Source organism: Pogona vitticeps, chromosome 6 (assembly GCF_051106095.1).
Source record: "Pogona vitticeps strain Pit_001003342236 chromosome 6, PviZW2.1, whole genome shotgun sequence".
NCBI classification, from domain to species: domain Eukaryota; kingdom Metazoa; phylum Chordata; class Lepidosauria; order Squamata; family Agamidae; genus Pogona; species Pogona vitticeps.
This window is the reverse complement of record NC_135788.1, coordinates 86,447,285-86,470,658: the sequence shown is the minus strand read 5'-3', so window position 1 is coordinate 86,470,658 and position 23,374 is coordinate 86,447,285. Positions and strand designations below refer to the sequence as shown.

Below are 23,374 nucleotides of genomic sequence, written 5' to 3'. Positions count from 1 at the left end.
CTTTTTCTCGCGAAATCTCGCTGGGGTTTCAGGTGTTAGCTGGGTGTCTGTCACCTTTTCAAAACACTTTCGGAGAGTGGCGTCTGCCTTTTGCTCTTGGCCAAGTTTGCTGTCTGTGGTTAAGGTTTCTACCACAGCTTCGGAACTACCCTCATCTGCTTCAGCCTTGGGCTCGTCAGTACCCCCCTGAACTGTCTCCGTGGTAGCTTGTGAGCGTGTAATCACTAGCACCCGTTTCACATGTTCAGCCAGGTCATTTCCCACGAGCACGGCTGCTGGCAGAGTCGATGAAATCGCTAGCCGCCACACTCCCCTCCAGCCTTGAAAGCTCACAGGTACCTCAGCTACTGGCAGTGAGATCACCTGTCCCTCAATCCCTGCCACCTTCAAGCTCTCATTTGGGATTATATACTTCCTAGGAATAATATCTGGATGGCACAGGGTCACCTGGGAACAAGTATCCCTTAGCCCCTTATACTGATGGTCAAGTATTCCTACGTCCACCCCTGCGGTCTCAAACAACTGCGAATCTGTCCTCACTAGTAAGCAGCGCTTGACCTCCACAAGAGGACCATTTTCCCCAGCCTGATCAGCAGATGTAACTGTTCCAGATTGAGTAGCCATGGCAACAGGCTCCCTCAGTGGCAAGGAGCTTTGCTCTTTCTGGACACAGAACACAGCTTTTGGCTTGGTTCCACTCAAATCATGAGGCAAATTTCCCTTTAGCTGCTTTAATTTCTCACACTCTGAGATTAGATGGCCCTTTCCTTGACAGAAATAACATTTTCTGCTGTACTTGGAGTCTTTCTCATCTGGTTTTGGTTTTCCCTCCAAAATCTGAGGTCTTTGTGGTTTCATGTCTGAGGGCTTCCCTTCACCATTATTGTTATTCCTATTTCTACTCCTTATTTCCATCTTCTTCAGCTCAAACACCATTTTGTCTACTTCCAACAGTCTCTGTTTCACTTCCCTTTCAAACGCCAGTTCCCTCACCCTCAGTTCATGCAGTTGGGCTCGGAGCATTTTTCTGAGTTCTGGGGTCAGTTCTCCCGTGTTCTCATCCTGCACTGAGCCAAATTCCTCCTCAGAACCTTGGTCTACCTGTGGGTCTCTTACTTCACCCATTTCTGCCATTTGGCTTCGAGTCAAGGGCATAATCCCCCCCAGAACAGGCTGCCTTCAAAAGTCAAGCCTCAAAATAAAATGAGGACTTTTTTTCTTTTGCCTCAGGAACAGCCTTCTATAGATTGCTACTGTTCCTTCAGCACTAACTTGCAACTGTTGCCAGGCAGAATTCACCCCCTCTGCTAGGCCTCCCAGCAGACAGGCTAGATCACTGTTACTTCACACAGCTTTGCCTCAGCCCTTTCCCGCCAAAACGGGTTGCCTCAGAGCTCCCTAATCTAGTCCCCAATCTGAGTGTGCACGTTCTTCCACTAGCCTACCTCCCCGTGAGGTAAGCCTAGAAGATTACCTACGCGCTCTCAGATTTTCCCTGACTAGACCCCCCTTGCTCTGGGCACACTTGCCAAGGCTTTGCTGGACCACTGGACAACTGGACCAGTCGTATCCCACACGCTGGACACCAATCAATGTGACAACCCCAGACCTACTGGAGTATATCACCCTTTAACTAAGCTGCCACCAACCATTCCCTATAAGAAGTCACACAGACCAGGAATGGATTTTTAACAAACAAAAGAACAAGGTTTATTTAAATAACAAACAGGGTAAATAAAAAGATCAAGTAAATAAGATACTGTAACGTGGCTTAGTCTCAATCATACATACAACAGTTTGGTTCACACAGAACACTTTAAAGTAAAGCACAGACCCTGAACCTATCAGTTCTGGCTACCTATAAAGAAACCTGAACCTATCAGGTATGTACTAACTGACACACAGTTGTACTCAGTCTGACACACAGACTCCAACTCTCTTCTTCTCCACACAAGCTCCAAACATATATACAGTACAGCTCCTCCCCCTGATGTCCCGCCTTCCACTCCCCATAGGATGGAACTTTCCCTCCAAACCCATGACAGACAGGTACCATCAGTGCTGTATGTGACAGTGACTTACTACTGGATTTCAGCCAGTATACTGGCACAAAATAGTCCTTCAATGTTATGGATTTTTGTTTGGATCACACTGCCTTTTTGGTGAATTGCAAGTTAGATGTAAGGCTGGAATACTTCTAAATGCAAGATATCCACTTCTCACTTAAAAACCTCTGATGGGCATTTCTTAAGAAACTTATGAACAAGACTGCAGCTAGACGTACCTCAGAGACTACTGTCAGCTGGAAAAATATTTCGTACAGCTATGCCTTATTCTGCACAGCCCAGAGTCTACCACAACAAAGACTGTGCTCCTCTATCAATATGTTATCATTTGCATGCAGTCCCCTTCTGCATTCTTCCTAGGACAACTAGGTCAGTCTCTGCACAAAACAACAGATACAAATTTGAAATCAGTAAAGGGACATGATACAGTATTTGAGTTTCTCAAGATACAATGGCACTGAATTTGAAGTAGGCATTTTAGGCAATGGGATATTCCAGTGCAAAACCACTAAATTACAGTCTGAAGAATGTTGCTTTATTTATAGATTTACCAATGTAAGGAATGATCATTCTGCTTATTTCATAAATATTTCAAATTTCTCTCCTTTTTCCTTTGTATATTATATTCTATTGCCCAGCCACGAAAAAAATGCACAATGACCCACAGACATATAGAAAGCCAGAGCAGTTATAATATTGGCTATGTGCTCATCTTTTTTAGTATATGTAAAGAAACACACAGTTCTGTTTTGCTCCTGCTAAAACATTCATGTTGTTTTCAAGGATAGGCCCCACACAGACTGCCATTACAACAGTCAAGCCTAAAGGTCAAAAAAGCATGATTACAATTGTAAGTTCCCTTCTCTCTCCAAACCAGAACTAATCCTGCACAAAACAAATGGTCCTGATAAACATGTTCCTAACCATAAGACTTGATACACAATAGGTGTAGTGGATAGAATGACAGACTATGACTCAGGCAGCCTTGGTTCGAATCTCTACTCAGCCATGGAAATTAACTGGGGGAGGGGCTAGTAAAACTACTCCTTTAATATTTACCTTGAAAGCCCTGTAAGAGTTCCTGTAAGTCGGTTCTGACTTGATGCTACATAACAACCATAAGACAAAACTGTTTAGTTCTTTTAAGGAAGGGGGCAGATGCACAGGACTCCTACATTCTATACTGTACCTGGGGCCTCCTGACCCCAGTTGATTACAGGCATACCTATATCACCTCCTTGTTTATATTCAACTATAACCTGCCTGTCATCTCATCATTCATTTGATCACTGTTTCAGTGAACTGATTAATGACAGAGACAGCACCTTCAGAATGTTTAATAAAGAAATCCAAGGCTAGGTATCACTAGCAGAATAGTAGCCTCACTCCTGAGCTATTAATATTCTTATGTCCTCTTGCATATTTGTTAAGAACATTAAGCAGATGTAAGAACAGATCAAAGCCAACTCTGAACATTATACGTAGAAGCTGACAATTCAAGCTCCATGGAGGCTAGGAAGTATTCTTCAATTACTGTAATTCCTTCCAAATTTGAGAGAGAGAAAGAAGCTGCAGAGAACCAATACAATAAAATCAGTTCCCTCCCCTATCTGTAGTTGCTTTTGCCACCGGAAGAATGACTGTGTATGCAATATTGCTAGGTGCTACTTCTACACCATCTTATATGGTGACTCTATAAATTAATGACTTCTGAAAAGTCCTATTATTAACTGCCCTTTCAAAGTCAAGGGCATAACTTCATTTATGGGATCAATCAACTTCACATTAGATCTTTCTCTTTTCTTCCTGCCTTCTACTTTTCCTAGTATTATTATGTCCAAAGTATGATAGTCTAAATTTAGTCATTTAAGCTTCCAATTGGTTTGATCTAGAATCCACTTTTTTGTCTTTATGGCAATCCATGGCATCTGCAAAGCTAATTCTCCAACATCCCATTTCAAACAAAGTTTTTTTTTTCTTGACAACTTTCTTCCTTGCACAATGAGACTTACAATACAACATATGTAGGTGTTGTCATATCCAATTGCTTTGTTAGAAATCAACTGTATCCCACCTTTCAGTGGACTGGGCCAATGACTGAAGTCAAGTTGTTACTGGCTTAACTGTACTATAGAGAGAAATCTAGAACCGTATATGCACCCATTAAAGTGTGCTGCATTAAATAAAGGGGTTCCTTGATTCACTCAGAAGCCAGTTTTTGGTCACTCCAGGTAAAAAGGTGATTACTATTTTAAAAGCTTTAAAAAATATCCAGGATATCTGAATAACTATGACTGTGCAATAATATGTCATGCAAATTCCAAGGTTAAGTCCAAGTGAGATTTTTTTTCATGGAATTTTTTTTTGGGGGGGGGGGTCTCCTCCTGAACTTATAAACATTAAAAAAGCTACTCTGTCAATGAAAATAAAAATATTTCTATTATATTAATCCTACCAACACCGTTTGGGAGGAGTGATTCTCTCACCAATAGTGAGAAATACAAGGACATTCTATATAGAGCACTTCACTGGTTTTGGAGTACACGTTTAAAAGGCTGTATGTCAAATGCTCAGGCACTTTTGTTAAAAGAAAAAAAAGGTGACTCACTGATGGTATTGCTATTAGGAAGTGTAAGTAAACAACCACATCAAATGTTCTTACTGTATATGCTTCTGAATTCTAAATAATCTTGAGTATACCCAAAGAGAGAGGGAAGGAGGGAGAGGGAGAGAGAGGAAGAGGGAGAGTGTGTTGTAAGTCTTATATTACTGTATATGACTTTTCAGTTTCACACCTACCCAAAACACTAATCCCAATTTTGCGCTGAATATGCTGCTACCAACCTAAAATCAATTGACCTATAGCAATATAATCAGCTTACAAACCATGAAATGCTGCTTCTTTACATAATCTGGAGTTAGCAGCAGAAGGGGATATATAATACAAAATACTGTATGCCTCTTGTGCTTTCAACCGAAGTACCACAAGCAGAAGTTCTTCAGGATAAGCTTTTTCTACATGACACAAAAATTACGGTGAAAGTTTATTTTATTTATATACCGCCCATCTGGCAGCCGAGGCCACTCTGCCAACTGATGGGTGATGTAATTAACTTTTTATGAAGAAACATTTCTCATCCCTGCCTTATAACGACCAGAGCAAATAAGTCCAAACAAGGCTTTGATAGTACCTCATCACAACCTTGCCCACTATGACGTGTAATTCTATCAGAAGCAGCAAAAGTATTACGTGCAAGCATGCTCTTCATGAATTAGCCTCTCCAAGAAGTCTGCAAAAGTTTTTTTTAAAATCTTATATAAATGTTTACCATCCTATATCTCACTGGTAGCCATCGTAAATATTAAATACTGTACAGAATCTTCCCTGTTTGGTCACCTGGAGAAAAATTATGATTAGGGAATATTTTGCAGCTGGCTATGGAAAGTCAAGCTATCCAATGCACTGATGTGAGAGGTGGCAAATGACAAAGAGACAAAAGGCCTTCACAGACAGGAGGACAAAATAGTAACAACCAAATTAATTTGTACTTCCACACGAGTCCCTTTGAGTCAGATTCTTGTCTACTGTTGTTGCAAAAAGCTCAGTCACAGGTAAGCCCAGAACACAGAGGAATAAAAATGTTTGCTATATCCATGACCCATCATTGCATGCCTACTCCTTTTCTAGCATAAGAGTGCTCATAAGGCTTGTTTAACGGACAAGCTGATTTTAGGAAGTCTCTCTGGCCTAGTTTGCTCATGCTTTTCCAAAGGAAGTAATATGTTTGGAATTAGAGGGGTTATAGGGACATTCTTGTGGTGAGTTTGGCTTTTCACTGGCAATAATAATGTGAACTCCCTGCCGGCTACACAAACTCCTCACCAACACAAAAACAGTTTTCAGAAGACTTATCAGCTACAACTCCAAAGGTAAATTTATGACCAGTTTAAGAGAACATCAGTACGACAGATATTTTTTGAAATAATATTTTATCTGGCAATCAAAAGGGGCATTCATTTCCTATATAGTTTAGAAGCAAGCAGAAGGAAAAGGTTTTAATCTAAAACCATGGAGAAAAACAAAGACACTACAGTCACCCATCCAGACTTTCATATTCTGTGTCCTTATTAAAACGATATCCACAACAGTTACATATGTCTTTAGTAATTTCAGCACAATTTGTAGCCAGGTCCTAAGTTTAGAACAAAATATTTTTTTAAAAAACTGGTGAAGAATGTAGTTCCAGCTACAGTTCTTGCAGAGTTGACTTTGCATCTTCTGTATCAGGGTATATTTAGAATTATAATCCCAGAAACCAACAGGGATGTGGGGGTGGGGCTATGTAGGATTTACAAGGAGTACTTCAGAGATTTCTGTGCTTCCAACTGCTCATAAACTAAATCCCCCTGAACAAGAAATCCCTCCCCTCAGAAAAGTCACTAGGCTGCTACTACACTAGCCCTTTTGGAACAGGTTGGTGTGGTCTAAATGGAGTCCCCTGAGGTCACGGGGAGGTGCAATATAGCATCTCATACAATTTGGATTCAAATACTACACAACAACCTCAAACAATCCTATCTAGGTCAGCTCCCTCCCCTGCCCAATTCCAGGATCGTGAAGCGGTTTAACTGGCAAACTGAATTTACCTAAACAGATTACATTTTTGAAAAATATTTTCTTTCTCATGTGTAGTGCTGACGAAGAAGCTACCTGCAGAAAGTTTTGATCAGCACTTCATACAAAAGCATTTTTTTTGTATTGGAAAACAATACAAAAGGCAACTGAATGATGGGATTTATTATATAAATGGCTTGACTCACCAGATAATTTAATTCTACGTTATTCAAGCGCTAAGAGATATAACTGTAAGTTGAAACCTGGAAATCAAATTGTAGAAAGGCAAAAAGTGGACTTGATTGTTGCAACATGAGCAAACAGATTGGATGACAGTATATTTTGTGTTTGCCTCCCCCTTCTTTCCCCCCCATATCCCCTTCTACTTTTTGTACTCTCAGCGGCTTTCAACACCATTGACCATGGTATCATTCTGGCCCGTCTCTTTCAGATGAGACTTCAAGGCAATGTGTTTACAACAGCTCTGGTCCTCCTTGGAGGAGAGAACCCAGGGGGTGGTGCTGGGGGACTCCTTTTCAACAGCTTGGCCTTTGGCTTGTGGTGTTCCTCTATGCTATTTAATATCCTCATGAAACCACTGGGAGAGGATGTCTGGAGTTTTGGGGTTTGGTGTCACCAGTATGCAGATGACACCCAACACTATCTCTCCTTTCCATCTAAATCCAAAGAAACTGTCTCAGTTCTAAATCAGTTTCTGGTGTCAGTAATGGGCTGGATGAGAGCAAATAAACTGAAACTTAATCCAGACAGGACCGAGGTGTTCCTGGTCAGTCAAAACCCAGATCAAAGAATAGGGTTACAGCCTATGCTGGTTGGAGTTATACTGCCTCTGAAAACACAGACACACAATTTGGGGATGCTCCTGGATTCATCTGTAAGCCTAGATGCTCACGTTTCAGCAGTTGCCAGGAGTGCCTTTGTACAGTGAAAACTAGTGCGCCAGGTGTTCCCATTTCTTGAGAGGTCTGATCTGGCCACAGTGACACATGCTCTCCTCAAATCTTGGTTAGATTACTGTAACACACTCTACGTGGAGCTACCTTTGGAAATTTCAAAGGATCCAAACTTCTGCAGACAGATTTTAAATAAAAGGCAATTAATAATGAGCTTAAAGACCACCAGGAGTGAATAATTAGTTGGACTGTGTTACTTGGCCTGCGGTGTAGATGTTTGTATCTTTAGTGGGGGACTTTTAATGGGTGGGGAGTGTTTGGGGAATTTTATGTGTGTGCATGTGTCTGGTCTCTGGGTGTCTGTGAATTTCGTTGTATGGGTATACTGTGTACTTACAATGACAATAAATTATTATTATTATTATTATTATTATTATTATTATTATTATTATTATTATTATTATTATTATTATTATTATTATTATTATTAAATGGAATGTTGTGCTCTGTTGTTTTAAATGTGTTTTGTTATTAATCTTAATTAACATTTTAATATAGTACTTATTTAATTCTTTTTATATATGTTTATATTTACTGTTTTAATGATGTAAGCCACTTTGGGTCCTTTTGGGGAGAAAGGCAGCATAGAAATATTTAAAATAAATAAAATAAATAAGATTGTTTATTGGGATACACAGAGGTTTAGGAATGTTGCAAGAGGCAAAGGAGTCACTTTGATATATTTGCTGGAGACAAGAATAATTGTGCAGTCTGGGCTGCTGGTTACTGGTTATCCATTTTTGTTTCCTTCTGAAGTTCTGGATTTGCTGCCTTCTTTCAAAATGGAGAGAAAGGAAGTTGTATGCTCTGAGGCAGAGACATCCTAGTTAGAGCTTTCTCTTTCAACTGAAACCTTCCTTCCGGAAATTAAAATCTGCTTGCTACTTTAAAGGAAAAACTACTTTCTTTTGAACTCAGCTTGCTGCTAAATTTCATGACAGGACTTAATTCTTTTTGTTTTCTTTTGGTATTTCTCAACACTGGATAACTATGTGAGATATGGGGCAAGAGAGTATAAGCTCTCGCCGGAGTGTCGTCCTCCCTCAGAAAGGAGCAAGAGGTACAGACTGACCCGCCTACACCACCTGTCAAGACTATGCAATGGGGAGTGAATACCTGGGAGCTAGAGTGGGAACTGTCAAACATGACGGTGGCCACTCAGACTGGGGGAGAACTGGCGGGAAGAGAAGAGGGAGGTCCATCAAAGAGGCAGGAATGGGGGATATAAAAGGAGAGGTGGGTGTGATATCACGGGGTTGGGAATTGATTTGGGTGGAAGACCCATGGACCGGGAAATGGGAAACGTTGAGGGTCCCTAGGGAAGAGGCGGACTATCGGAGGAGAAGGGGTCTGCCCACATGCCCTTCCTATTGGGGGGAAATGGAAGCCTGGGAGTGGCGTCGGAAACTCTGGGAGAAAAAGGAAGCCTTGGAAAGGGAAGAAAGAGAGAGGTGACTATGGTGTCTAGAAGAAGCCCAGAGGAGGGGATTCTTGATGGACCGTGGGGTCCCAACCGAGGAGAGGAGAACCGCTTTGAACTAGAGGGGCAAAATGAGGAGACCACCCCTTTGCTAGAGACAGAGACTGAACCGGTTGACTTAGAGAGCAGTAACCTCGTTTTGAAGGGACCTTGGAATAAGTTGAATTATAATCCGTTTGATAGAGACGTTTGGATGCCCTTGTAGGACCCGTTGGTCACAAGAGACAATGCTGAAGTAGAGACTGATCACACGGACCTGTTGTCCCATGTTACAATAAAACCTAGTTCTGATTTTCGAAAATGGACGTCTCTAGTTAAAACCCGAGGAGGCAAAGTTTGAACCCTCACAAACTATTTCTGAACTTTAAAAAAACATTCTGTTTTTAAAAATACTTTTAGACTTTGTGGATCTTCTGGCTTGAAACCACCTGTGAATCCAGGTCTTTGGTGTGCCAGCCATGTGTTTCTTTTATATTTGGGAACCAAGAATGCTCAGATTAGGAGTTGAGAATATAGTAACTATGCTGGCATTAAATAGTTGTACAAATCTCCTTGTATTGATTTACAATATTATGCTCAAGAGTGTACTAAAAGACTGCATACCTATTTTCCTTCTACTTATAGGGGGCTTATATCTTTTCTTTTGCTGAATCTACAAATGTAACTACTTAATCACTTTTAAATATTTCATAAATTATTTTCTTATTATTTTCAGCATACTCATTTCCACTGTTTCTATTTTCAATGACAATCTACAGCTTCATTCCATTGTGTTTCTTATTTCAATACATTATATATTGATTTAATTTTCAAAACTCCACTTTGCTTCCAAAATTAAATAATTAAGTGTATCCAGGGTAGTACAATATTGGTAACTACCAGAACATAGAAAGTAGGGGTCAGGGAAGGAAATTCAGGCAGACAGTAATAATTTCTGGATCCACCTCTTTGTTCTGAAGCAAAATAAAGAGCTTGCTCAAGACTTCAGAAGGCATGATAGAGAGCCAGCATATTTTCCCTGGAGTGACTTTAGCTCACATACTTCCCCCAACACACAAACACATGCTGGCTAAGCCTCCTTCTTTCTTGTATAATTCTTACTGCTGCTGGATCACACTAAGCCAAGAAGCCAGCCCAATATGTACAGCACTGCATAAGTGGCTGACTTATCTGACTAGCAAGTGTCATGTGTGCACCTGTCAACAGTGACAACATACAGTATACTGTACAGGGTATGAAGGAGATGAGTGGCAGAACTGGACAGCACCACCGCAGGCAGATGAAAACAAAAGGGAAGCCCCACATACACCGCCAAGATGTATGTATGTATTAATTTTATTTCTATACCACTCCATCTAGTGACCTTGCTACTATTCTGAGTGGCTTCCAACACTGAAATAAACACAAAGAGCATAACCACACTATACCCAAACCACAAATATAGAAATATAAAATTATTTTTAAAAAATAAATAAAAAGAACTACACAGCTAAACACTCAAGATGGTGGTGGCAACAGGCAGAATGCAAACTTCAAAATATAACCAAAAATAAAACTAAGTAACAAACAATTATAAAGAGAAGATATCCTGAAATGCTTCCCTGAAAAGCGCACAATGTTTTTATACACTTTTTGAATATTAGGAGGGAAGGGGCCTGCCCAGCCACTTTTTTGAAAGAAGATGCCAGGCTAGGGAGACCTTGGTTGGACTCAACAGCATGGCACTATTTTCCTTTGCATTACAAAGCTGCAAGAGAATGAGGGAGTAGAGTTGCCCTTTTGTTACTGTCTCCACCTCTTGATATTTTAAAAGCATTCCAAAAATGCCAAGGTTGATCAGGTGATGCTCTTCTTAACACAAGTGTACAAAACAATTCACTTAATTCTGAATCTTTGACTTGTCTTAAAAGTCCATTAAGGAGTGCAATCCAACTAAACTAATAGAAAGGTTGCTTTGTTTTACCACTACATTCTTTCAGTGTAGCATTATGCCATGCTGTTAAATCCAACTGCGGTCTACCTAGCCTGACATCTTCATTCAAAGAAGTAGCTGGTAAAATGTTATGAACATTTCATAAACAGAACATAAAAATGCAGTCCTACCTGCCACTGCAGCACTTGCTACTCTGAAATAAACAGCTTCTGAACACTAATATTCCCTTTAACTATCATGTATGATAACCATCAAAAAAACTCTCTCACATTAATTAGTCTTCCTTTTTTGCAATATACTTATTGTAATTTCAATAACTTATTCCACAACTGGTGAATTCAAGGAGCAAAACTACTTTAATGGCAAGGTTCAAGCACTGGGTTCCTTAATATATGCCCATGCTGTTATATGAAAATATCCTACTGGTCAGAGGGACAGGGGAGATCAGCCTTACACTGAACGCAGTAGAAACTCTGGCAGGTAACCTCTCAAACAGATGTTTGGATTTAAATGTAGAATTAAGTATCAAACAAGGATCACCACTCAAATGTGACTTTATCTACAAGATTATCACACTAATGTTCAGAAACTATTTACCTCAGAGCACCAGGTGTTGGGGTGACAGGTAGAAGAACTGAACTTTTATTCCCTGTTTATGTATTTTTTGTGTGCGCGCGCATACATACACCAGTCTCACTCACACAAACAAACACACACACACACACACACACACGGATGGATGGAGTCACCAAAGCAGGTATAGCTCCACAAGGTGAAGGGATGGGCATGTGCACCCTCCTGGATTTCTGCAGATTGCCCACCTCTGCTTTAATACATACATAAACAAGTTGGAACAGATTTGGGAGGGCCACAGAGATGTTAAGGTTTATAGAAAACAAGGCAAGGTTGAAGGAAGTTGGGATGTTTAGTCTGGAAAAGAGATTGAACGCTGCACTTTAAATGCCTGAACAGCTGTCTCATATAAGAGGGTAAATATTTGTTCTTTGTGCCCCAGAGGGTAGAACTAAATCAAATAAGCTTAAGTTACAGGAATGTAGAGTTTGGCTCAGTTAGGAGAAAAAACATGATAATAACAGCCCGAGATGGAAACTAATATCAGAGGGAACCATGTCCAATCTCTTGTTGGATATCTTTAAAGCAAAAGACTGAGCAGCCATTGTTAGGGGATGCTGTAGTTCAGTGCTTTCCAACCTTGGGTCCCTTGGACTACAACTCCCAGAAAACCTGGCCTGAACAGCTAGTGGTGAACGCTTCTGGGAGTCTAAGAACATCTGGGGACCCAAGGTTGGGAACCATTGCTCTAGTCCTACAACTGCTGAGCTGGGCAGAGAATTGGATGACATGAGCACAACTATTCCTTCCACCTCCAACTGTCAGATGGTTTTCCATCCAAGAACTGATATAGCCTATATTTGCTTCCCCAGTCACCTCCAGATGATTCTTCAAGTTATGAACTACTGTATTACTCTTGGCATATCAAAAAAACTCACCAGGATAGGAAGGTTTAATGGAAAATATGAAAGAGAAAAGGAAAGAAACTAACCATTTCATAGGCTACAGAATGCATATATTACATACAATCCAGTCACATCCAACTTAAAGGTAAAGGTTCCCCTTGACATTTAGTCCAGTTGTGCCTGACTCTAGGGCAGTGGTCAGGAAACAGGGGTAAATTACCCCAAATGGGGTAAAAATGAAAATCCTGGGGGTAATGAGGATGAGCAGAGCCCCAATATTGATGCTCTCATATCCAAGATAAAGCAACATCATTTCTCCAAAACCTGAAGTTTTCAAGCAAGTTGAAGCTTTCAAAGTAATTTTGAATAGATTCAATAAGATTTCGAATTCAAATAATATATGATTTCCTTCCTTTCAAATCAAGGGGGTAATGTCGGTGTATATAAATTTTTTTGGGGGGGTAAAAGGTAAAAAAGTTCCCCAACTCCTGCTCTAGGGCAAGGTGCTCATCCCCGTTTCCAAGCCATAGAGCCAGCATTTTGTCTGAAGACAGTTTCCGTGGTCACGTGGCCATCTTGACTAGACACGGAATGCCGCTACCTTTGCACCAAGATGGTACCTATTTATCTACCCACATTTTACATGCTTTCAAACTGCTAGGTTGGCAGGAGCTGGGACAAGCGACAGGAGCTCATTCCATCACGTGGATTCGATCTTACAACTGCTGATCTTCTGACCTTGCAGCACAGAAGCTTCTGTGTTTTAAGCTGCAGCGACAGCATGTCCAACTTACAGTGACCCTAATAGAGTTTTAAGGGATGTGAGATATTTAATTAGTAGTTTCGCTAGTGCCCCTTCCTTATGAGCATCCATGATAACACAGGGATTTGAACCCAGGTCTCCTGAATTCTAATCTGTCACTCTATTTGCTACACCACAAAGGCTGAAATGGAAGTGTAAAGAGATGGGGTGGAACCTCACAGTCAGGATGCCAGAGTCAGAAGCTAAAGCATCAAATATATCATCAAATTCACACTTTGAGATGCAGTTGGCCAACATATGGCAAATGCACATTTCAAAGCGTTCTTTGAAGACTGTAAACCACATTTGGCTCAAGGATGCCAGGGCAACACTTGCTGCCTGGAATCTTTTGATACACAGATTTATCCAACTCTACCTGTAAATACATCTCAATTGCTTAAAGCAAAGATCTTTTTGAAATGGTGCCTGGCCAAAGGGTTCCCAGGAATCAACAAAGGGCCAAAAATATACTTAAGAACTGCAGCCAGAGAACAAAGAAAGTTAGTCTCTTTGGACCCTCCAGGTGATCAAGAGGAATGTAACCTCCAGAGAATAGGAAACCCACATACTACATGATTAGACCACCAAAGCCATGGTAGTTAGTTATGTTAGGGTAGATGTCTGTAGATTGCTTTTACCAAGCACCACCTTGCTCAAGCAACAGGGAAACAAACTATATCATTCTTACTGTTTAGCTCCTTAGACAATGCCTTTTCTGTTTGGACAATGTATTTTGGCTTTGTTCCTAATTTTTTTTTAAAAATTCTCTTTTTGAACTAACTACTGTGGTGTGGAAGGCACAGTGCCCCGGATTAAATCTGAGTCCAAGTGTCTTACCACTCTTGATCAAAACTACCCGAGATATTTTAATCTTTTATGCCTTTTATAAAAAGAGGGAGGTGGTCACAGAACTACTGTACTCAGAGTTTCTGAAAGAAAGGGAATGTAGAAAAAGGAGTGCTGGATTCCTCTCTCCCCAGCTTTGACTAACCTAGACCCCAGATCCCAAGTCCCTTTTCACGACAGAAAGGTAACAGGAGAGGGTCATCATATTATATTCATCAGTTTGGGCCTGTCAGAACAGAATTAGAGAATTTATCTCCTCAGATGAATCAAAGTCCTTATCACACTTATTTTAAAATAAAATGCACTAAAACAAATGGAACACATTTTTGAAAAGATACATTTAGGATCAGTGTCCATAATCAGATGAAGCATAAACTTCACAAGTAAGCCAGGGATGGATTTTTAAACAATAAAAGAATAAGGTTTATTTTAAATACACACAGGGAAAAATAAACAATCAGGTAAATAAGATAAAGTAACGTGGCTTATTCTCACTCATACACACACACAGTTTGGTTCACACAGAACCCTTAACTTAAAGCACAGACCCTGAACCTATCAGATGGAACTTTCCCTCCAAACCCATGACAGACAGGTAACATCAGTGCTGTATGTAACACCTCCCCTCTTTATAAGTTGTTTTGTAGGGGGAAAGCTAACGTGCTTTTCACCAAAAAACAACCTGAATAAGACACACAACAACAGTTATACATACCATATTATACTCACTTATACTTACATTCTAAGTTAAACCATAGCAAATAGGCATTTAAACATTTACCATATACAATACATCCATTTACCTTTATTCATACAAACCAAATTCAAAACCAGGTACATTTAACTTTTGTCATCAATATATACACATAGTCCATGTTCTTTCGCCGTCTTCATTCTTCAGGTCTTCTTGATAAGGCGTCAGCAACACAGTTCACTGACCCTCTGACCACCTTCACTTCAAAGTCATAGTCCTGTAGGTTTAAAGCCCACCTCATAAGTTTGCTATTGTGGGTTTTCATTGTCTTTAACCATTGCAATGGTGAATGGTCAGTACACAGAATAAAATGTCTTCCCCAGATGTAAGGCTTGGCCTTCTGGATCGCGTAGACTATGGCCAAACACTCCTTCTCCACGGTTGCCAAATGTCTCTCACCTTTTTGAAGTTTCCTACTCAGGTAGGACACTGGATGCTGGTCACCATTCTCATCCTCCTGGCACAGAACTGCTCCTACCCCGCTGTTAGACGCATCTGTGTAGATGATGAACTCCCGGTCGAAGTCTGGAGCACGCAGGACAGGATAGTTGATTAACGCCTCCTTCAACCTCTGGAACGCCGCCTCACAGTCGCTGGTCCACGGGATGCGGTCATCAGCCGTCTTCCTCGTCAGATCGGTCAGCGGAGCCGCAATCTCGCTAAACCTCGGGATGAACTTTCTGTAGTAGCCCACCAACCCAAGAAATGATTTGACCTTTTTCTTGGTGTTGGGTCTAGGCCAATCACGAACAGCTTCTATTTTGGCCTCCAGGGGTTTTATCATTCCTCCCCCTACCATGTGACCCAAGTATTTTATTTCTGGGCTACCCAGCTGACACTTGCTGGCCTTTACTGTGAGCCCTGCTGCACTTAACCTCTGCAGCACTAACTCCAGGTGTATCAGGTGATCTTCCCAGGTATTACTGAAGATCCCTATGTCGTCAATGTAGGCCACTGTAAAGTCACTGAGCCCTGCCAAGGTCTGGTCCATCAGCCTTTGGAATGTGGCTGGTGCATTTCTGAGACCAAAGCTCAGGACTCGAAACTCATAGAGACCAAAAGGGCTGCAAAAGGCAGTCTTTTCTTGATCCCTGGGATCAATTCTTAATTGCCAATATCCCTTTACCAGGTCCAATGATGAGATGAACCGACAACCCCCTATGGTTTCAATCAGGTTGTCTAGCCTGGGCATTGGGTAGGCATCAGGAGTGGTTACACGGTTTAATTTCCTGTAATCGACACAAAACCTAATGCTCCCATCAGGCTTGTCCACAAGGACTATCGGAGAGGACCAAGGACTAGAAGAGGGGACGATTATGTTCTCCCTCAGCATTTCGTCCAGCTCCTTCCGCACCTTGTCCCTATAGGGTCCCGTTACTCGGTATGGGGATACTGCCTGCGGGGGTGCATCCCCTGTGTGGATCCGATGCATCACTCCCTTCACTATCCCCGGCTTGTTGGAAAACACCTGTTGATATTTACTAAGCAGCATTTTTAGTTCTTGCTGCTGGTCTTGGGTGAGTGCAGGACTGATCTTTACCTTCTCTGGGTTGTATTTTACTTCCCCTCTACCCTCCCAGAAGGGTAATTCAGCTTCCTCACTCTCAGCTGCTTTTATCGCGAATAAAACCCTCTGTTCCCCTCTGTAGTAGGGTTTTAGGGCATTCACATGAACCACCCTCCTTGCTTGGTTCTCCTCCTGCTCTATTAGGTAGTTCAGGTCTGACATCTTGGAAATGACCCTATATGGTCCTGCCCATTTGAGCTGCAGTTTATTCTCTCTGCAGGGCCTAAGCCAAAGCACTTCCTCCCCTGGGTCAAAGTGTCTCTCTCTAGCTTTGTGGTCATACCATGTTTTCTGTCTGACCTTCTGAGCTTGCAGGTTTTCTGCTGCCAGCTCTAGATTTCTCCTTAGGTCATTCATCAAGGTGTCTATGTAAGTCACAACGTCTTGTGGGTCATCCTGGGTGATCTGCTCCCAATCTTGCTTGATCAAATCAAGGGGCCCTTTCACCCCTAAGTGTGCAGCAGACATGTCAGAGTGACCCCTTTGTAAGATCATGGGGCGATACTTTTCAGGTACCACCAGCTGACTTCTGATCCCATCTCCCCCTTTTGAGATATTCCTCAGGGTCTCTCTATATAAAACTCCCTTTTTCTCCAGAAATCTCACTGGGGTTTCAGGTGTTAGCTGGGCGTCAGTCACCTGTTCAAAACACTTCTGGAGAGTGGCGTCTGCCTTTTGCTCCTGTCCAAATCTGCTGTCTGTGGTTAAGGTTTCCACCACAGCTTCTGAACTCCCCTCTGCTTCCGTCTCTGGCTCATCATTACCCCCCTGAACTGTCCCCGTGGTGGCTTGTGAGCGTGTAATCACTAGCACCCGTTTCACATGTTCAGCCAGGTCATTTCCCACGAGCACGGCTGCTGGCAGAGTCGATGAAATCGCTATCCGCCAATCTCCCCTCCAGCCTTGAAAGTTGACAGGTACCTCTGCTACTGGCAGAGAGATTACCTGCCCCTCAATCCCTGCCACCTTCATGCTCTCATTTGGGATTATAAACTCCCTAGGAATAATATCTGGATGGCACAGGGTTACCTGGGAACAAGTGTCCCGCAGCCCCCTATACTGACGGTCAAGTATTCCTACGTCCACCCCTGCTGTCTCAAACAACTGAGAATCTGTTTTCACCAGCAAGCAGCGCTTTACTTCCACAAGAGGACCATTTTCCTCAGCCTGATCAGCAGAGGTAGCTGTTCCAGACTGAGTAGCCATGGCAACAGGCTCCCTCAGTGACACTGAACCTTGCTCTTTCTGGACACAGAACACAGCTTTTGGCTTGGTCCCACTAGACTCCTGAGGCACCATTCCTTTTAGCTGCTTTAATTTCTGACACTCTGAGATTAGATGACCCTTTCCCTGACAGAAATAACACTTTCTGGTGTATTTTGATTCTCTCTCATCTTGTTTTGGTTTTCCCTCCAAAACCTGAGGTCTTGGTTTCATGTCTGAGGGCTTCCCTTCACCATGGGCCCCTCCCCCTTGCTGGCTTTTCCCTGGTCCCTGAGAGTACTTGCTGTAGGTTTCTTTGGGTTTACCGACAGATTTCCCCTCACCCAAGGGCTTTCTTATTTGGGAAATAAAATCTGCGATCTCTGCGGCTGCTGCCACAGATTTCGGTTTCCTTTCCCTCACCTGGAATTTCAATTCCCCCTGCAGGACTGAATAGAACTGTTCCAGTGCTATCAAGTCTTTAAGCTGCTCATAGGTCTCTGTTCCCTCCTGCGATAGCCATTTCTCAAGCAGCCTCACCAATTGGGCCCCCACTTGGGTAAAAGTCTGCTCTGGCTTCTTGGTGCGGGACCTGAATCTTTGTCTCAGCTGCTCCGCATTTATCCCATGTCTGGCAAACACCAGTTTTTTAAACTCTGCAAAATCTTTCATCAGTTCCTCAGGCATCTCGGCATAAACCTCAGCCAGGCTACCACTGATTAAAGACCGCATGATGGTCATCTTCTCAGTTTCCCTCACTGAGAAGTCCACAAACGCTCTTTCCACTAAGGAAAAGAACACCTCAGGACAATCTCCCTTGTGGTACACAGGGAATTTCTTCAGGTCAGCTTTAGACAGTTGGCCTCCCTCAGAATCCCTATTATTATTATTGTTCTGGTTCATCATTTCCAATTTTCTTAACTCATACGCCATCCTTTCTTTTTCCAGAGCAATTTTCTCTCTCTCCATTCTTTCTTCCCTCTCCATTCTCTCTCTCTCTCTCTCTAATTCAAATTGCCGCTGTTTCTCTCTTTCCCTTTGCTCCATTTCAAATTGCCTTTCCCTTTCCTCCCTTCTTTCTCTCTCTAATCTTTCCTCCATTTCCCTCACCCTCAGTTCATGCTGTTGGGCTAGGAGTATTTTTCTGAGTTCTGGGTCCTGCTCTCCTGTGCTGTCACCCTGCACTGAGCCAAATTCATCCTCAGAACCTTGGTCAATCTGGGGGTCTTTCACTCCACTCATTTCGGCCATCTGGCTTCGAGTCAAGGGCATAATCCCCCCTCAGAACAGGCTGCTTTAAAAAGTCAAGCCTCAAAATAAAACGACCACTTTTTTCCTTCTTGCCTCAGAACCAGCTTTCCTATAGAGATTGCTGCTGTCCTGTCAGCACTAAACTTGCAACAGTATCGAGTCAGAGCCTACCCCCCTCTGCTGGGCCTCTCAGCTGGCAAGCTAGCTCACTGTTACTACGCAGTTTTGCCTCAGCTTTTTCCCGCCAAAACTAGGCTGCCTCAGAGCACCTTAATCTAAGTCTCCCCAGTTGGCACGTTCTTCTACTAGTGCACCCCCCCCGTGAGGTACACCTAGAAGATTACCTACGCGCCTCAGACTGTCCCTGACTAGACCCCCCTTGCTCTGGGCACACTTGCCAAGGCTTTGCTGGACCACTGGACAACTGGACCAGTCGTATCCCACACGCTGGACACCAATCAATGTGACAAACCCAGACCTACTGGGATATGTCACACAGTTACTAAGCTGCCACCAACCATTCCCTATAAGAAGTCACACAGACCAGGGATGGATTTTTAAACAATAAAAAGAATAAGGTTTATTTTAAATACACACAGGGAAAAATAAACAATCAGGTAAATAAGATAAAGTAACGTGGCTTATTCTCACTCATACACACACACAGTTTGGTTCACACAGAACCCTTAACTTAAAGCACAGACCCTGAACCTATCAGTTCTGGCTAACCAACAGACACCTGAACCTATCAGGTTGGTACTCTGACACACAGTAGTACCCTGTCTGACACACAGACTCCCACAACAGCTTCTTCTTCCCAGCTGCTGCTTCGTCACAACCCAGTGTCTCTCAGCGTCTCTCAGCATCTCTCTCTCACCACACAGGCATCACATATTTATACAGTACAGCCCCTCCTCCTGATGTCCCGCCTTCCACTCCCCATAGGATGGAACTTTCCCTCCAAACCCATGACAGACAGGTAACATCAGTGCTGTATGTAACACAAGTGTCTTACCACTCTTGATCAAAACTACCCGAGATATTTTAATCTTTTATGCCTTTTATAAAAAGAGGGAGGTGGTCACAGAACTACTGTACTCAGAGTTTCTGAAAGAAAGGGAATGTAGAAAAAGGAGTGCTGGATTCCTCTCTCCCCAGCTTTGACTAACCTAGACCCCAGATCCCAAGTCCCTTTTCACGACAGAAAGGTAACAGGAGAGGGTCATCATATTATATTCATCAGTTTGGGCCTGTCAGAACAGAATTAGAGAATTTATCTCCTCAGATGAATCAAAGTCCTTATCACACTTATTTTAAAATAAAATGCACTAAAACAAATGGAACACATTTTTGAAAAGATACATTTAGGATCAGTGTCCATAATCAGATGAAGCATAAACTTCACAAGTAAGCCAGCTGTGCCTAAAAATAATGATGTGTTTTCTGCAGAGACAGACCACATACCCACAGAGAAATGACATTTTACCAGAAAAGCAACAAAAATAGACTCTGGCCAGTTACTGCCTTCTGCAGCATGGCGCTCCTCCCTCCACCTCACAGCTGTCAACAGGAACGGTATCTTCCCTGCAGGACATTAGTTTTTTCCTTGTGACACATATTTCCTCTACAGGATTACACAGGCAATGTGGGGATGCAGGCAAAAGTGAAGGCAAACCTTTAGATACAGTTTAACTATAAGATTTCTAACTGTGTTCACATTCTTGAGAGAGACACTTTTTAAGTAACACTTTTTTAAATTGCCTGCTATGAAGTGGTTGCATACTTTTCAGATGTTTCAAGCAGATATGCAGTGTAGCTATCAGAGAAGGAGATAAGGGAGAGAGAGGATGTTGGACTAGATGTTCCACAAAGAAGTCAAACCAGAAGTTCTAATTCTATGCACTTCCAAAGATTTAAATAAGTGCATGGTGGATAAGTATCTTAGTATCTATCAATAATCTCTGTATATAGGGAAAGTGCATCGCTCTACAACACTTGCCATAAAACAAATAGGAAGGCTGATGTCCTCTTACCCTGCATACAGACCTCCAGAAGGCATTTGGTTGGACACTGTTGGCAATTTGAATACAGCCTAATTTAGGACACCAGCCTGTGAAATCATTTTATTCTCATAACAAATACAGTATCAGGCAAATTCATGACGGAGCCTGTCCATATGAAAGCATCAAAGTAATAACTTAAATTTCCATATTCAAATATAATTGAAAACTCTGGACACTGGAGTATATAGGTTTCACACAATGCTACCTGAAAAAGTTGTGAAGCAGGGAATTTAAATTGCCCATCTGTTATGAACTCACCTGGTCGCTTTAACGAACTACTCTCCACCACGCCTCTTGGGAGCAATATAATATTAACTTCCAACAGAGATTTTAAAAAAATACTTTTCTCTACAATCTCCACCAAACATAGCAACTTGTTCAGCCAAGTTTTCGTTCAAAACCTCTGAAGGGCCAACAGTTCCCCTGAGAGTCTACCTTGCCGGAGGGTGGCTGCAAGGCAGCTTTCCCCCTATGGGGCGCGACCCACCCGCGGTGGACTACAACTCCCATCATCCACACCCAGTCCAGCGGTGCTAAGCCTTATTAATTAAAAGCGTGTGGAGGCGGGAAGAGATGAAACCACTCCTGGCACCACCTTTATTAAAAATGCCTTTTTTCTTCCTGGGCGGGGCAAAAAGACACACCTTCTCCCTTCTCAGGTAAGGGCGTGAGTACAAAGAGGAAGAAGGCAACACCTAACACCCCACACACACCCTACGGTTCAGGGTTTCTTCTCCCACTCTTCGCAAACTTAAAGGAAAAGGGAACACCGAGACACCCACCCGCTCCCTCCCCTTTACCTCAGCCGGAGGTTGGCCATGAATTCCGGCATAGAGACAGAGTCGAGCAGCACAAAGTCCGCCTTGCCGAACTCTAGGCTTTCCTGCTCTGCCATGGCGCCGGGAAGAGAGAGACAGAAACAGCCAGACAGCCGCCCACCACCTCCGCTCCGCTCGACCAGCAGGAAAGCCCCGCGTACCAAAACGCACACACACGCCCGAGCCGGTCAGCGAAGAAACCGGCTGAGAGAGAGCGAAGCGGGCGGGGAAAGGCTCCCGCCGAAGCCACGCCCCCTCACCTGAGACGCCACTGCGACTGGAGGCGCGTCACGGCCTGGGAGGAGGCGGTGCAACAGGGGACAAGGCTGATTCTCCTGAAGATGGGAGGAAGCCACGCCTACTCCTGGACAGGCCCGCCTTCTTTGCCTCTGAACGCTTGTAGCGCCATCTGGCGGCAGAGAGAACTCTTCTGTACACTGTATCAGTTTAGTGTACACTATTGGTGCTGATGAATGTCGTATACAAATTATTCGTAGGCGTTGATTTATTGTATCCGTAGTCTTTCTTTTCCCTAGGGAGGTTTCTACAAGGCTGCTTTCACGGTTCTTCCAGAGACTGAGGGTGTTTCCAGACAGGACTTTGACTGTGTAAGCGCATTGTCTCATTTTCAGGATCTGAGGAATTCTGTTAAAGCTTTGTTGGGAGCCTCCCATGCCATCTGTAATTTGTGACTAGAAGGGACTTTTCTGGGCTGAAGCAATTGTCTGTTTATTCAGGACTAACCAGTTGTTCCTTCCAGCCTTTGAATTCAAGGAGATTCCTGCCCCTCTGCTGAGGATTCTTTCTCTCCCTTTAGTCTGTTGGAAGCTGTTGTTTGTTTGCTGCTGATCTGTTCAGTTGGTTGTTAAGTATGTATGCAATAAATAAAGCAGCATACACAAATCTGTAACTTCAAGAAACTATAGGAGTTGTTTTTACTCTTTCTACTACAAACGTCTGAGTGAGTTTATGAGAATTTAAATGCCGGTTAAGGAGAAACGAGGAGGACTTTGGACTTTGTAGCTATTCTAAAGGGAGTTTTACCAAAACCTCAAACTTCTGCAACTAATTCACCTTATTGGATTTATCGTGCTAATTGGAAAATTATGAAAGTAATAATTTTAAAAGTAACTTTTCTGAGCTTTAATCCTTTATTTTTCTTTACATGAAAATGTATGACTTTAAAAAGATAGAACAATGGTTTTCAGTTGTGAGAAGTAGAGACCATGAGTAAAAGCATCATAAGTTCCCCAAGGTGTTTCATAGCTAAGAGACTAAAAGCTTCCCTTTCTTTGTTGGACACTTTTTGAACCAATGCACTGCACAGTTAAGACAACAGAGGTGCACAGAAATATTCTTGTCCTCAAAGAATTTACAAGTTAAAATAGATGGTGGGGAAAACAGAAAGGAAGAGAAAGATGAGTGTACATACAATTAAAACATGGCTTATTTTTCTCCTAAGAGCGAGACCAGATGGTTTATCTACTACTTCCTACCTTTGAACACCAGGTGGTAGCAACCAAA

The 23,374-nt window shown here is 42.5% G+C and overlaps 1 protein-coding gene across 1 annotated transcript in view; it reads right to left on the bottom strand.

Annotated features, from left to right (window-relative positions):
- MYO1D (myosin ID) overlaps positions 1 to 22,088 on the bottom strand; it is a 218,128-nt gene extending 196,040 nt beyond the window's left edge. The window contains exon 1 of the mRNA XM_020798051.3: positions 21,833 to 22,088. Within this exon, the coding sequence (XP_020653710.1) occupies positions 21,833 to 21,927 (95 nt within the window). The 5' untranslated portion in view covers positions 21,928 to 22,088. The remainder of the gene's footprint in view (positions 1 to 21,832) is intronic.
- Between the last annotated feature and the right edge of the window lie 1,286 nt (positions 22,089 to 23,374).